Here is a 17,054-nt window from a genome sequence, read left to right as displayed (position 1 = left end):
AATAAAAAATATGTATCCAGGTCATTAGGCAAATGCTCTAAAAAGCCATACAGAGAGAAAGTTGTAACAATCCTGATAATGGCTGCTTACCGTCCTATCCGCGGTGAGTGGCAGCTGCGACCTGGTGCAGTTCTCTCACCTTGCACCACTTTGTCTTGCAGCTTCCCTGGCCACCACAGAGACTCTCGGGTTCCTGCCAAAAGCTGGAGTCAAATGAGGCAATCTGTGGTGTCCAGGGTGTGTGGCCTGGTGAGCGGACCTGAGGGAGGCAGGCTTCCCTCAGATCCACCCGCCATCTATTTAGCCTGGCCAACCCTGCATGCGGCAGTCCAGTTGACCAGGAGCGTCACCCACCCTGCCCCCCTCCTTTCATTAGTAGCTGCTTTCTGCTAACTCATCCCTTTCAGCTAGATGGGCTTTGCTGTGGTCTGTTGACGGTTGCCATATTTGGGGCCAGGGAGGAATATTCCCTGCATGGCAGGTTTTGCCTTCCCCACAGCACTAGGCACAACTTTGGCAGTTTAGGTTTAGGTCTTGGAAGGAATCCTATAGTATTTCATCCAAGCGGGGGTGGGTGGGGGTGAAGTGGTGACTCATCCCTCTCTTTTTCTCCCTGCGGCGGCGCTAACAGCGTACCCCATTAGAGGAGTCTGGAGGGACGTCTCTGTCCAAAAAGTCAGTTATGTGGGCTAGCGGGCCATAGAGCTCCCCTCAGCATTTGGGAACCATCCACGTAAACCTGTGTTTTGCGATGGATCCACCCCCGAATCCCTCATGCCTCAGTCCTCCCAGCAGGGTGCGGCTGAGAGGGATATACGCTTAATGCCTATGCCAAGGCTTCCTACATCTGAAATCAGTAAAGATGCGGCCATTTCAAATCCCAGACACTTGTCATGTCCACTTATTAACCCTCTTTACTGATTGGGCACACCAGAATGGGGGCTCTGTGACTAGACACGCAACAGTTCGAACCATTAGGTCCCAAACAAGCAAATAATCTGCATCTTTATCCCAACTGTTTATTCAACAATTTTGAGTTTGAACAGAGGCCCAGGGGGAGGGGAGGTTTTAAGCTTTCTCCAATTTGATCATACCACATCTCATCTTGTGACTTTACACTGTTTTTGTTTTTCTGTACAGAATTCAGTTTAAACTTGTTTTGGCACTTAACATATTTCCTCTGTTACTTCTTTATGATTGCTGTTGCTCCTAATATTATTTCTTCATCCTTCTTGTTAGGTATGATGTTTCTCATCCTATTGTTTATCTTAACCGCGTTTCACCCTTGGACTGAATTCAGACTAGCTCAGAACAGAGCCGCTGCAATCAAAGGGACTTGAGATAATTGTGACTTCAGTAGATGATTTCAACAAGTCTGCTCTAAGCATAACAATGTCTGGATCCAGAGCCCGCCTTTATAGAAACCTTTATCGGACCAGGTGTGCAGCCTGATTCTGTGTATGTGTTGAATCAGCACTAAAAGTAAATCCCACTGTGTTCAATGGGGTTTGCTTACAAGTAAGTGTTCAGAGGACTGCAGCCTTAGACTGAAAGTCACTATAACAAACAATAAATATCAGGTATGATCTAAATAACTATGAAACTAACTGCGTGAACCCAAGGGGGCTTTTCTCACAGCCCCACTCCCTGACCATGATGCATGGTGATTTGCTTTTCCAGCTGAAAGGCATCTCATAAAGCAATTTGTGAAACTGCATGCGAGTCAGCTGTTCAAAGGGGGGAAAGGCCATAAGTTTGACTGGGCCAGATAGAGAAGGATCTTTGGATACTGGCTGTTTAAAAAATAAAAATAAAATCATTACTATAGTTTTGTTACCACTGTAATGATTTTGAATGTCATCACTGAAAAAGGAACACCCAAATCTGTGCTAATTTCCTGAGTTCCAGCAAAATATATATACACATTCTTCACCCATTACACTGAGCTCCCACAGTAAGTTTCTAATCTTCTGCATATTATTTTGCCACCCACATCTTACTGTGTTCAGCAATCTCTAAAATCTGGTCTGTGCTGGAGGTCCCACAAGCACTCCCTTAATGCTTTCTTGCCATGTTCTGGAGGGACCTCTGCTATTCTCTCATCTGCTAAAGAGGACCTTCTGATCTGGAAGCACTGCATTGACCCACACAGCAGGTATGCTTTTTGCTCCACAGACTCGGAAAATACTGCTATAGATCTGCCTCTAAAAATATTAAATAAGCTCTCAAAGATTAAAGCAGCATGGGACCATCCCCAGACTCAAAGAAAATCCTTTTCATATTGACCACATAACGACAGCAAATCACACTCCAGAGATGAGCCAGCTTAAAAAAAAAGTTGGGGCGGGGGGAAAGGAAGCCTGACGCCAGAAACCAAAGCCCTTTGGCTGTCTAGAGGCAAGGGGAATAAAACTAAGCCAATCAAAGAGGTTTAGGAGATTCCCTGAAAAATCAATGTGTATTTTATTAATTTTTCTTGGGTTTGTCTGGGACTCTGAACTGCCTGTCTGATTCTTGTTCTGAGTACAAGCATAGCAATTTCATTTAGTATCAACTTTCCCCAGATTCCTGAAAAGGAAAGTGTAATGAGAGACAGAGGGGGAAGGGGGGTGGGAAAGGGGGAAACAAACGCCAGCTAGAAAGTGCTTCCATCCCAGATCTCAAAAATAAAATAAAATAAAATAATCTCCCACTTTGTGGCTGCTCATTCATTATTAACTTAGAACAAAATGTTCCATCTCATAATATTTTGCATACTAAATAAAACTCAAGGAGTCTGCCGATCCACAGGGCTGGAACAGGCCTTTATTTGTAGCTTTCTGTCTGAAATGTTTGATCTTCACACAGTGGAGTAGGCTTTTAAGTTGTTTTGCTGTTCCCTCTGGTTCCCTCCTTGCATCTTTCCCTTGCCTTATGAATAACTGCTACTTCTCATTAACCCTTCTGAAGCTGCCGGTGCGGTTTCATCAGACCTCATGGTTCCTCCTCTCAACCTCAGCAGCGTGTCATCTATCAAAGTCAACAACAGAGCAGGAGGAAGGGGAAGAGTGGTATAGCACTCCCGGCATTGCATTTCTGGGACAGAAGAGGTGAAATGCAACACACTGTGCGCTGAAGTGCAGGAGAAGGTGACTGTCTTAAATGCACAGCTGGAAAGCATTCTGCATAGTGAGACCTTCGGGGATCACTTGGGGTTGCAATTTTCAGGTCTCACCTGCCCTCCGCATGGACTTTATGTTTAGAAAACTACTCTAACTTTCATAACTACACTCCATTGATTTTTTCCCCACTGAAGACCAGAATTCTTTGCAAACGAAAAAGGTGGCACATGAATATCTGAGGTTCTTTATATGCTAGATCTAACCCTGAACTCTAATATTCACACCGTTTTCTTAAATTTGAAAGCCTGCAACTGTAGATTGCATGTGAAGCAGCAGAAGGTGGAATGTTCACTTTTGCACGGGCCGTGTCCAGAAAGTGGTGTTGGGGGATGAGTGTTCAGACCCCTGGGCTCTCACTTGTGGGTTGCCTCAGGGTTCTGTCCTCTCCCCCATGCTTTTTAATATCTATATGAAGCCGCTGGGAGAGATCATCAGGGGGTTTGGGCTGGGTGTTCATCAGTATGTAGATGATACCCAGCTCTGCCTCTCTTTTAAATCAGAACCAGTGAAGGCGGTGAAGGTCCTGTGTGAGTGCCTGGAGGCAGTTGGAGGATGGATGGCAGCTAACAGATTGAGGTTGCATCCTGACAAGACAGGAGTACTGTTTTTGGGGGGCAGGTGGGTCCTGAATGGGGTAACTGTGCCCCTGAAGGACCAGGTGCGCAGCCTGGGAGTCATTTTGGACTCACAGCTGTCCATAGAGGTGCAGGTCAATTCTGTGTCCAGGACAGCTGTCTACCAGCTCCATCTGGTGCGCAGGCTGAGACCCTACCTGCCCGCAGACTCTCTCGCCAGAATGGTGCATGCTCTAGTTATCTCCTGCTTGGACTACTGCAATGTGCTCTATGTGGGGCTACCTTTGAAGGTGACTCGGAAATGACAGCTAATTCAGAATGTGGCAGCTAGACTGGTGACTGGGAGTGGCCGCTGGGACCATATAACACCAGTCCTGAGAGACCTGAATTGGCTCCCAGTACGTTTCTGAGCACAATTCAAAGTGTAGGTGCTGTCTTTAAAGCCCTAAATGGCCTCGGTCCTGTATACCTGAAGGAGCATCTCCACCCCATCATTCAGCCTGGACACTGAGATCCAGCGCTGAGGGCCTTCTGGCGGTTCCCTCATTGTGAGGTTACAGGGAACAAGGCAAAGGGGCTTCTCAGTAGTGGCACCTGCCCTGTGGAACGCCCTCCCAGCAGATGTCAAGGAAATAAGCAACTATCGTACTTTTAAAAGACATCTGAAGGCAGCCCTGTTTAGGGAAGTTTTTAATGTTTAATGTTGTATTGGTTTTTTAATATTCAATTGGGAGCCGCCCAGAGTGGCTGGGGAAACCCAGCCACATGGGCAGGGTATAAATAAATAATCTGCTTGAAGTCCAACAAAGAGATCAATTATTCTCCTTGGGGCCTCATGAACATTCCTAGTACAAGACACACAAAATCTTCATATGAGCAGAGCAAACCAAATCTCCAGCAGGAGCAACACAGTGGAATGGAGCAGTGTACTGCATCTGGAGCCTAACTGCTCACACTGTCCAGGTCAGAAGGTGGCTAGGCTTTTTTTTATTCCTTTTTTGCTATGCCATGCCCAGGGTAGTGTGGCAGAGGGGCTCTGATTGGGCTACTCTCCAAGAAACAGATCTACGCATTGCTAGCCATGCTTCATCCCTGCAGTGCCCCATTTCAGGCTGTACACTCGCAGTGGAGACACCTCCCCACCTGCCAGCTAGCAGAGTGCTACTCCTAATCTTAACTCTCTTTAGGGGTTAGAATGGCAGCCTTCACCTTTAGCAAACAATGCTATTTTTTCATTTGGGTTTCTGCCTGGTCAGGTGTTTCAGAGTCCGGGGTGTGGTAACAAATCTCCATTAAAGATACATTTTAGAAATCTGAACTTGTGTTCATAAAATCATAGACTTGTAGGAATCTACAATGCAGAAATCTTTTGCCCAGTGTGGGACTCGAGTCCATGAGGTTAAGAGTCTCATTCTCTACCAACAGCACTATTGCAAAAAGAGAATAGGGTTTCACAAATTTCTGTGTGAAACTTGAGGGGTTGATTGGAAATCATGCAGGATTGACCTCCTGTTCCTCAATCTAACTTCATCAAAATTGATACCTATTCTGCAGCTGATTTTGATGAGAGCTCACAAGAAGTTTAAGCCTGTACAGGGTCCTAATTTGCATAAGGCAATGTCTTGCATGAATTGGAGCTTTCTCATGCATCCTAGGGCAAACTACACTGTATGATTAATGCTGGGAAAAGTGCATCACACAGAGCTACAATTCCCAGAGTTTCCTATGAAGAGGGATTGATTATTAAACCACTCTGGGAACTGAGAGTTCTGTGAGAGGAATAGGAGTCTCTTAACAACTCTCAGCACCCTTAACAAACTATGGTTGCTAGGATTATTTTAGGGGAAGCTATGACTGCTTAAAGTGTAATCACAGTGCTTTAAATACATGGTATGAATATGGTCATACTTTAAAGTATTTGAAGTGGGGAGTAAAAACAACCATTTGTGTCATCAGTGTGTAGCTCCACCTGTGCTTTTGAAGGGTCACTTCATAGGGATACCTGAAAAGGACCCAGCTGCTTATAGAAATTGAGCCATACCTATCAAGTAAGCCTAGAACATTATGGCTGTCTGTAATGAAGATTTCTGATAACTACTCCTGACATGTTTCTGTAACTTAAAAAAATAAAACTGCACCAGCCATGCAATACAGTACTTGATTTCTGCCCATTCAAACTCTAAGACACAGAGCGACCAGTAATATGGGAAACCTCAGGCTAAGGGGCTGAACACGCCTTGTTTACATGGATGAAGGCTAGAAAGGGGTGTGTGAGTATGTGTAGAAACTAGTTCACTGTACAAAAGTAATATTTACATTCTTTGCTCCACCCACTTTTGCCTCAAGCCCTGCCCATCACTGGCATGTGGCCCCTATAAGATTGCCCAGAAAAGAAAGTGTCTCTCAGGCTGCAAAAAGCTTCCTGTGCTAGCTCTATACTGCTCAACAGGATCCTGTGCTGGGCTGTGGACTACTGCTCTGTCCCAGTTCAGTAATTCTTATTTTACTTTGAGTAGCATTAGTGTTATCTGAGGGTTGACTTTCCCAGCATCTGACTCTGCCACAAGAAAGGCTGTCAGGGATTTCTTTCTAAGCCTTCTTCAGGCAGAGAAACATCTGCTTCTGACTTAATTCTTTTCCCTTTTCAGCTCCAAGACGCCTTCACAGCTCATAACTGGATGCACTGAAGACTCTGGGTTTGGCATGGAAAAAGTCAAATAAAACATGTCATGTACACTTTAGGCAGGCAAGAGAAGACAAGAGCAGTAGGACAGCTTGCCACACACAGCCTCTGTGGGCTTGTTGATCTTGCCTCGTGCTCTGTCTTTCTGGGAATGAAGCTATGAAGCTGCCAGGCTGGCTCTGATGTGGTGCACTGGATTACGAAGAAAACCTGCTGGTGGCGGTGGCAGGACGCAAGGAAATGCTGAGATCATCAGCCTTATATTTTTAGAGAACAGTGAAAAGTCATTACTAACAGCTCTGCCAGAAGAATTCAGTCTTCTGTCCTTTTCTGCAGCTGCAAAAATTATTGGGGGCTGGGGAATGACAGAGCACTTCAATTTCTGAGCTGAGTTACTCCTCCTATAACCATGTTCCACTCCACTATCAGAAACAGGGTTTCCCTCCATGCAAGCAAAGATTATCAGGTTGCTGAATTCATACTACTATTACTACTACAGTAGTTACACTACACCAAAGCTAGAATATCTTTTGTTGGCAGTCCCATTCATGACTCTGAAGATCACACCTCTTTCTTATTCCTAGATAGGAACAAGAACAGGATTGTGTTGGAGCAGTTTTGTAACATACCTATTCCAAGCACCAAGGCAGTCCAGCATTGCAGTCTATCTAATTAGGTGCAGTCTGTCTGTCTGGTTATTTATGCCTTTTCAATTTCTGTAATGTCTGAGCAGGGCCAGAGTAAGGAGTCAAACAAGAAGTTAGGTAACATGCAATATAGTTAGACAATTCAGAGACACAAGAGAAAGGAAATTCTGCCCCTGGCATTGTTCCAAAACTACCACTTTGCTGAACACTGGATGGCATTTAAAATGCAAACATATATGAACCACAGGGCCTTCTCACTCTGCATAGGAATGGGAGAAGAGAATTAGATATATTCTGCTGCAAATACTCTCTTGTGTTACCCAAACTCTAGTTTGTTAAACTTTTAACTGGAACCTTTAGTCCAAAATACCTTCTGCAAAGAAAGAACCGTGCCAAGTTTTAGAAAAGGCAGGAACTGAGCTCTCACTCTTCATAGTGCTCTTTTTATTTCTGTCATAACACTGAGTAAATAAACACAAAGAGGCTAGGATACATATCTGATGTAAAAATGCAATGCAACATGACATTCATTAAGTCTTGCCCTCGTGGAATAGCTGCCATTCAGAAAATGGGCATGCATCTGCACAAAATCATGGGGAAATGCCTTGGTAAATGCCTTTTCCTCCTTTTCAACCTATGAGTTAACTTTCCCTGGCATAACCTGTACCTAATAATGTATTTGAACACAACAAATCTTATTTTGGGGGGCTGTTATGTGGAATATCATTCAGACAGAAGGCTGTAAGATTACTGCTGACTGCGAAAATTAGCCAATGTACTACTGTTCTGTGAGAAACAGGCCAAAGAAACATAACACCGAGTGGCTTTGTCATAAGGACTATGTCACTTCAAAGATTCAGATAAATTAGGTGTATTGAATCCTTGACCTGAATCTCCCCTCAGATTAATCTCCTGTCCATACCTAACTCCTGAGGGAACATGTTTTCCTGTATACTTGCCCTTCATCTTGTTTCCCTCCTTTTGACAGCTACTCTCTTGCTCGACCAAATAGAAGATGAAATAGGTTGGAGAAAGGTGGAGGTTGCAATTGAGGTGGAGGTTGGAAAGGCAGGGAGTGTGTCTGATACCTAAGGACCTGTGTAACCTCATGACAGTGGTGAGAATGATGGTTCTGTGGTATTTTTAACCCCTCCTCTGTGGAAAGAGGTCAGAATTTTGGAAAGCATAGATCCCATCTGGTAGACTCTGGAATTCTATCATCATCCATCTATCAAAGTGAACCCCTTTAAGACTCAGCAGCCAGTTCACCACAAAGTCCCAGTTGTGCTATACAGGGCTGGTGGCATGAAGAAAAATGCTATTCTCTACCAGGGGCCATGAGCAGCCAATTCATTTCCCTTTCCTGTCTCCAGTAACATGAGGTTAACTCTATCGTATGATTTCACGGGTGGCTGCGCAAGGTCTTAAACTGGATATAAGAGAATGATTGCCTCCAGTGCTTTTCTTTGACATACTTTCTGCACCTTTCTTCCCTTCCTTTCATTAGCATAGATGAGGCCTAACTGTATGCAGCTATCCAATGAACTTTGTAGGGTTTGTACCCTAGATACTGCCTTCCTAGCAAGTAAAATGGGACTGGTTATAAGCAGAGGAATGGAATGTTCAGACTTTAGAAAAAGCCATCACTACCAAGAGTGATGTCAAAATGAGAAGCTAGCATTGGTCTCCAGGCTCTGATGCTCTCTGTGTCAGTCAAAGTGTGTCCATGCAGGAATAAAATAGAAGATATTGCTACAAAAGGTAGGTAGAATTATCCAGAATTTGTGCAACATTATTTGGTGTGCTATGCTCCACCTACAGTGACCTTACTATTTCCTTTTTCTGTCATTTGGATTAAAACAGATATGCACGGTTTGGAACAGTTGCCCAGTGGCTTGAAGACATATTGAAAACGATGCCTCTCAGACCCGGCAATTACTCTATATGGACACGACTTAATTGGTGGATCTGATTTCCTGTCTATTCACAATAGCTAGCTTAGAAGAGGGGGTGAGAGAATCTCTACCAACATACCAGGTAGGCTAAAAATGGTGTGCCTGGGAATAAAAACCTGACATCTGGAAAATGTAGAGTAACATGGCTAATGTCCCTGTAGGTCAGGGTCAGGCTGCTGAAGCTGAGTAATGCATTTAAACTGTCAAGTTGTCAAAACCTCTGCTGCATATTCTTACTTATTACTGTCACCTAGGGTCACCCCATGTGGAGTTGCTCCTTGACAACACTGAGACCTCCAGGCACTCCTGGTGCAGGTCAGGTGAAAAGCTTAGGCAAAGATCCCTGGCTCAGTTTCTGAGACATTAAAGGCAACATGAAAAAGTAATTAATAAAAAAATGAGAAAGTCACATGGGTCTTGGAGTGTCTTACTACAATGAGAATTCCCTGCTCTTTACTGCCTGAAACTCTGTCCTCAGATTTTTCAGAACAAAGACTCTTTACAGAAGTCTCTCTGAATGTACAGCAAATTTCTAAGACTCACTGGTCTAGCACAAGTTTTGTGCTAGTGCAGCATCACTAAACTTGCCATTACATAGGAACTGAGGTCCTACAGAAGATAAATCAGCAGATAACTTTAATAGAAGATAGAATAGTCAGATACAACTGACATGTTTTTTGCCCTCTGTTACTTGCCTTCCTGGTGCCCCTAAGCAGGAAACTGGCCCATAGCATCAACTGTAGCCAGGAGGCTAACATTTCAGTTTTCCTACCATAACTATGACTGAATGATGCTCCTCCTCCATGGCTTCCTCTTAGCCAGTTGTGTTATCCTTTGTTACTCTTGCAGCTACTGCCACTTTGCTCCAGACTTGCCCACTTTAAAATCTTACACTTATGGCAGAGGTTCTGCCCTCCTTGCTTGTGCTTGGGCGATACAAAAGCAAATAGAGTCATCCACATAACATGTTAGTTTTCTCAGCAGTCATTGGGAAAGAGGAACAATGGCAGGAAGCTGGGATATCAAACATTCTAATGGAGACACCAGATTTTCCAGGGCAAAAACAGAATGGTACAGCAAAGGTTTTTGCAAGAGGTCTTTAAGCACATGGTGTTGTATAATACAATGACCGACTCTGAGGTTGTGGCGCTCATCTCGCTTTATTGGTTGAGGGAGCCGGCGTACAGCTTCTGGGTCATGTGGCCAGCATGACTAAGCCACTTCTGGCGAAACAGAGCAGCACATGGAAACGCCGTTTACCTTCCCGCTGGAGCGGTACCTATTTATCTACTTGCACTTTGATGTGCTTTCAAACTGCTAGGTTGGCAGGAGCAGGGACCGAGCAACAGGAGCTCACCCCGTCATGGGGTTTCGAACCACCGACCTTCTGATCGGCAAGTTCTAGGCTCTGTGGTTTAACCCACAGCACCACCCGCGTCCCTGTATGGTATTGTATAAACACCAACAATTGGGAAACACTTGCCTGCAAGCGCACCAATTGGAGAACAGCCTTTACCAAAGGTGTCATGGCTTTGAAGACACTCGAACTTAGGACACAAGGGAGAAACGTGCTAAGAGAAAGGCACGCTTGGCAAATCCACACCGTGATCAACTCCCACCTGGAAACCAATGTCCCCACCGTGGAAGGACGTGTGGATCCAGAATTGGCCTCCATAGTCACTCACAGACTCATTGTTAAAACCGTGTTTATGGAAGACAAATCTTACTTGGCTATGAGTGATCGCCAAAGAAAAAGACTGTTCAAAGGTTACATCTGGTGGGTGAACTTGGTGATTTCAGGAACATTAGGGAGCATTAACTTTTCCAGCCCCCATGCCCTTCACATTAGCACACCTGGGCTATTGCATTCTTGAACCACAGCCTTTCCAAAAAAGATAACAACATCTATCAAACCACCTTCTCTCTTCACTTTTACCTGCGCAGGAGAAGCTTGGGATGATTCTTGTTCTCCAGGTTCTTCTCAATCAGATCAGAGAGCAACTGCTTCAGGACATCAGTGGCATATTCTAGCTTTCCCTGAAGTCCTGTCATGATGAGGGAAGCCACATTGCCACGGTCACGCATGGAGAAACTTCGCTGCATCTCCAGGGTACGGATAAATGTCAGCAGAAAGACCTTGTTATTGATCAGGTGGGCAAATAGCTTCAAGGCCTTTTCAACATTCTGCTGTCCATTCCCTTGCACCTGTAAAATGGGAAGTGTGTCTTCAGGGATCAGTTTAAAGAGCAATGCCTCCTATTTCCAGCCTGGCTTCAACTTTCCAAAAGCTCAGAGTATCAATCAAATTTAGCTTTGTTCATGACCTTTTCATACTAGTCTATAACTGCTCTCTTACTAGGGACAAAGAGATTTGCATACAAGCTGTTTAGGCTTAGTAGTAAAATAAGAAGTGTTGTGCAAGCCTGTCAGATGACCCATGAGACTTGTACTACAGCACATTTTTGCCATTGGGCTTGGTCAATTTTCTTTTTATTGTAAAAACACACTTGAAAAATAAAACCTAGTGTATATTTCTTTCACTTAACTTAGGTCTGATCCTTCAAGCCCAGGTCTTCAAAATACTACCACTTGAGCTACGAACAGTAGCTACCAGGCTTGTTTTAATTAGAGCCCCAGAGAAGGACTTCGTATATTGATCAATAAGTTAAACAGCTATCGGCAGGGTACTGCAGAAGTATAGTAGGACAGCAAAGCTGTTAATCTACCCTATATGCAGTCATTGAATTTTCTCTGCCATCATGTGTAACCTTTTTGCAAACTGGGAGTAGGAAGAGGCAGGCTGCAGAGCTCCTTACATTCTACAGCAGAATCTTGACTGACAAGGCAAAGGGGACACAGAAATGTTTGTACAGGATCCAGCAGCAGGAAAAATGAAATGCAAACAGCTTCACAGGACTATTGAGGCATGGGCATTTCCATGTTATTACTCTCACAAAGGCAGCATATGCGACTAATGCACAGAAATGCAACTGATGGCAATGCTCCTTCTTTTATTTTTCCATGGTCAAATGCCAGCAGCAGCATTTTCATACTGAATAATGGGTTCCATCTGCTCCTGCACTTGCTTTATCTATATAAAAAGTAACTCAAAATTGGGATGGCTGGCAACACAATTTTTCAGCGGACAAAGCCGAAGGGATGTGACCAAGGTCCAAGAGCTCTGCCAAGCGGAGGAAGAGATGTAGAAAATTTGAGAAGTTGTTGGGTTTTGTTCTTTGCAAAACAGGAGAGTTGTTTTCCTTGGGGCACAAGCAGAGTGTAATTTTCCCCAGACACCCCCACTCTCTGGTTTTCTTTCAACAAACAGAATTTAAGAAACCTTTAAACAGCTGCTGGTCATGGGGCTTCAGCAACTGGGGGTGTGGGGAATAGTAGGACTGAAGCCACACAGAAGAAATCAAGAGGAAGCAAACTGCGTGTAAACTACACAAAACACAAGCCTTTTGTTACAGCGAACTTGAGTGTTCAATGTGCTTAGCCCAGCACTTCTAATAAGATTCAGCGTGGGAGGCAGAAAGGTGCTTTCACAGCTGTGTAGGTTTCAATCTAGCTTCCTAGTGGGAACCTGGGAAGCAACAACGCTTGCTACCTGATGAAACAGAGAGACAGGGAGAATGTGCTGCTATTTCATTACCTCTAGTTCACGCAGGACAGGGTGGTCCTCTATGCCAGGGAAGAGGACCCGCATGGCATATGTGCGATAGTCAAGGTACGGGATCCCTGAGCGGTCCAGGTCGCTGGTTAACTCGTTGATGTCTGTCTGCAGCTCTGCAAAAGCTATTAGAGAAAGGGAGGGAGAAAGACAAGACAATCAGAAGTGAGCACTGGAAATGCAGGCTGCAGTACAAGCAATCAAGGACTGCAAATGAGCCAGCTCAGGGAAGCTCGTTTACTCTAGACCTCTCTGTGTCACTCAGACATGCCCTCAAGCTGGGAGCCACTTCCCCAGCATGAGAGAGAGAAAGAGAAGCACAATGCAAAGAACAGATGCTGAGAACAAAACAGACTTGCTAATTTGTATGCTGTTCACACCTTGTATGTAAGCACTGAAAATGCCTTGAAAGGCACTAGATAAAAATAAAGATCCTATTTTTAAATCACTGTACTGTGCAGCTTCTCTTTCACAGTCACTCACTCACTCACTCTATCCACACCTCACCCTAAATGTTTTTGGGGTTTTTTTGCTGTGGCTAGCACATGGATTCCTTCCCCATGCTCTGCAGCTTAAATGGCATTAGCCAGTGCCCAGGAAGAAAACAATGCTTTCAAGTGGGGGTAGAGAACTGCAGGTGTAAAGGACTGCAACAGGCTTTTGATGTGCACAGGGAAAGAGCACGAAAACTCTAAATGCTGGCGGCAGTGCAACATGTTTCATGGCAGTGTGCATGTACAATATATCCAGTCCTTCCTCCCCTTTTCAAGGAGGAAGGACTGCAGGAACATTCTGCGCATATGGCAGCATCACCTGTCATGCCTCCAACACATTAAGTGTTGGTATAGCGGCACTGTGCAAACACGGATGCTCTCCTAAGACACACACACACTGGAGAGGCTTGTTCTGGTGAATGTAAACTGGCCCTAAGATGCAAACATAATTGCATACTTATTTGTAAAAAAATACCAGTGCTGATTAGGGGGTGTTTCTTTGTCCTCATTAAAATCTGCTATGGTAAAGACAGTAGACTTCCCTGCTGAACAAGTTAATGTTATTTACATTTCTTCACAAATGAGAACTTTGCTGGTGCGTTGGGTGTCATGTGTCCTCCTCTATAATGGATAGTTTTGTATTTGAAGGTGTAAAAGATTAAGATATATAAGGAGAATGAGCAGGGACCTTGAAGTTCCTCACCAGGGTAATTTTTACTATGGGGAGATATATCTTATTTCTATATAAATTATAGTAATTCCCCCCCTAAATCTGCATCTAAATATATAAATTAGCACTCTTGTTCTTTTTTTTAGCAATGGAAAATTGATCACCCTACTAGTGTTTCCCCGTCATGTGACAAAGGGATAGCATAACTTTCAGAACTGCAGGGTTCTTTTGCTGGGGGCCGGGGAGAGAATCCTACCTTGTGATAATTGCATATTAACCTTTGGTGAATAATTTCTTGAACATTCAGTTCCAATTTGCAGTGAGACAAGAATATACAATAGGAAAACACTACAATATACCCTGTAGGTGGAATTTTGTTAGGAGGGGGTTTAAGGGAACAAGCAATTGTTGCAGAATAACCACGCCAGGTAGTCTAACATATTAATATTTTTAGCTGTATTAAAGAATTAGTGAAATAAAATATATTTGGGGGGAAAATAGATAAGGGCCTGATGCTTGTCATTGTTTGTGCTCACTTGCCACAACACTGGAAGGCAGGAGTAACACTGTTTCCCAGTGATCAATTGGATAAAATACTGCCTGCATTCTGTTCATTATATCACCAAAAGTGAAGACTAACTCCACCATCACCGCCCTGCCCCATAAAAGTTCCACATTCAGGATGGGACCTAACTAAAACCCTGAGAGGTCTAGATACCCAGAACTTGCCCACCCACAGTTGGCTATTGTCTTCCACTACACTTTGGTCAGTGCAGAATGGCTCAAAACAGCTTGCTCTTGCTTGATGAGATAAGCTTACATTCAAATTAGTTTCTATAGCCCTGCTTGGGGGGTTGTCTTGCTTGTGGAAACCTGAATGAGAAGCTAGATGACATGGCAAAATATGAAGATGTAGGGTGATTGCAATAATGAGTTTTTAAATCTCCAAGATCTCAGAAATGTTTTAGAAGACCTTTAGGTCCTGTGCAATCCTAAACCATTTCCCTCAGAAGCATTCCCCATTGAGTTCAATGGGACTTATTCCCAGGTAAGTGGGTATAGGATTTCAACCCTATCGACTTATCCGAGAAAATTTACTGGTGCTTCATTTTATAGGACTGACATTTATATGGTAACGGTAAAAATCATTCTATTGCTCACCCATGACTACTGCTGAGAAGAGTTAAGTTTTTGATCTGCAACAGCACTGTCTGAAAATAAATGTCTTGATTCTTAATTAGACTTCAGTCTAACAAGAGTGTTCTGCTTCTTTGTCCTTTTAGCTTTGAAATGTGTTTCAATTGAAAAAGAAAACATCCCAAACCAACAAATTGCACATCTCAAACAGTCACCTTTGAGTGTTACATTCCCAGAGTTATATGTACCCTGCTGAGTAACCACAATAAGTCTCTTCATGCATACATGAATCTGCTGCTCACCTGAAAGAGTCATAATGAACACTTGTAATGGCTCAAACTTTTTTTTAAAAAAAGTCTCTACAGTGAATGTTTGAAAAAAGTTTGGTTCCCCCCTCCCCCAAAGCACCTTCCACCAATGTGTCACCTGCTTTGCCCAAGACAGGGTGGCAGAAGAACAGGGAAGTGATGGCACTCACTAGCTTGCCTTTGAACTGTTCACAACCATGGCTCAGAAATGAACTCCTGGGCTCTCAAAAGCTCACTTCAAAGGATAAATGGGCTTTTAGTACCCCCAAAAGCATTCAAATCCTTTTCTGGCTCAGACCAATAACCAGATCATAGAAGGCCCCCTGCCCTGTCCGCAAAGCAACCTCCCAACTTTCCAAATGTAATCTCAGTGTCCCTTAAAAGGACTACAAATCCCAAGATGGCACTACTATGGAAGCGATGTAATAGAATCAAAGAATCATAAAATTTTAGAGTTGGAAGGGACCCTGGGATCATCTAGTCTAATCTCATGCAATGCAGGGATATGCAGCTGTCCCATACAGGGATTGAACCTGCAACTTTGGCGTTATCAGCACCACACTCTAACTGAGCTATCCTGGCTGTATTGGTTTGAGAAGAGGACCCATCTCTCTTGCCATTCAGAACGTTACAGCATGGAATGTGTTCATCTCTATTTCCCAATGAAAAATATTTAAACAGTATTTAAAAAGCAGTCAAGAGTGAGGAAGTTGTCTTCTTCTTCTTCGTCTTCTTTTAAAAAATCCCTTTCAATGTTTGCTTTGGGATGAAGCAGGAATACTAGATAGGAAATGATTTATTTTTTTTATTGTGCAAAATACAGGCAAGAAACTCCACATCTACTTCCAGACTTTGGCCTTTCCCCCTCCACTGGGTGGCCTGCGCTCCTATTCAGTGTTCTGAAGTGTAAAAATGTGTGAATTCACTCACTAACTCTGTCAGTCACCGAGGGCTGTAAATTATTTTTCTGCCTGGTTCTAACTCACTCCATGTAACACTTGGATCATTGCAAGGTTTCTGGCTTTCCTAACATCCACATAAAATGCCTACAGGAAAGGGTCAGCAGACAGCAAGGCCTAATGACCTGGTCCCCAACAAACTCTGTACATGTTGCTTAAATAGGATCAAGGGCTAATCCTGTTCTCCACACATTAGTCAGGCAATGGATGTCTCTGCATCCAATACACTCGTTACTGTCTTCCCTCGCATACAGACTTCACGGGAGAGCTCTGAGCCTCTCCGTCTGCAAAAGAGGGCATTTTATGAGTGGGTGTGTTTAAGAGAGATTGACCAAATGTTTATTTGACAGCTGTACGTGAGCTTAGGCCCTGTTAAATTCACACCAGATCAAAGGCAACAGGGTAAGCAGGAGGCAGTTACCACGGAAACAAGACTTGGTGCTGTTCAGTACTGGAGATGTATTCAGTCAACAGGGAAAAGTTATGTTAGGCAAAACAGATGTGCTAAGGAATATGTGTGTATATATGAAAATGACAAAGTTTTGTGTGAAATGGCTCATCCTAGTGTTTGCAGGGTTCTTCCATCCTGATCTGATGAATGTTCTTGGAAATAAGCCCCACAATGTTCAGTGGACTTTGATCCAAGCTAAGTGTGCGGAGAATGCAGACCTAATGTGTGATTATGGCAGTCTATCATCTTCTATAACAATGTTGTTACAGCCATGATTATGATCCTCAGACACTTACTTTGGAGTAAAGTCTGTATATAGTGCAAGGGTAGGAAAAAGTTAA

The 17,054-nt window shown here is 43.7% G+C and overlaps 1 protein-coding gene across 2 annotated transcripts in view; it reads right to left on the bottom strand.

The window, feature by feature from the left end:
• Positions 1-17,054, bottom strand: part of PLXNA2 (plexin A2) — a 412,046-nt gene that overhangs the window by 40,506 nt on the left and 354,486 nt on the right. For both annotated transcript variants that reach the window (XM_081195162.1, XM_081195163.1), the window contains exons 21-22: positions 12,677-12,819; positions 10,958-11,226 (exon numbers count right to left, since the gene is read on the bottom strand). In XM_081195162.1, coding sequence (XP_081051288.1) covers positions 10,958-11,226; positions 12,677-12,819 — 412 coding nt within the window. The remainder of the gene's footprint in view (positions 1-10,957; positions 11,227-12,676; positions 12,820-17,054) is intronic.

The sequence above is a fragment of the Podarcis bocagei genome (genome assembly GCF_964188305.1).
Source record: "Podarcis bocagei genome assembly, chromosome: 5".
Lineage (NCBI taxonomy): Eukaryota > Metazoa > Chordata > Lepidosauria > Squamata > Lacertidae > Podarcis > Podarcis bocagei.
The sequence above is the reverse complement of the archived record's forward strand: the minus strand, read 5'-3'. Positions and strand labels throughout refer to the sequence as shown.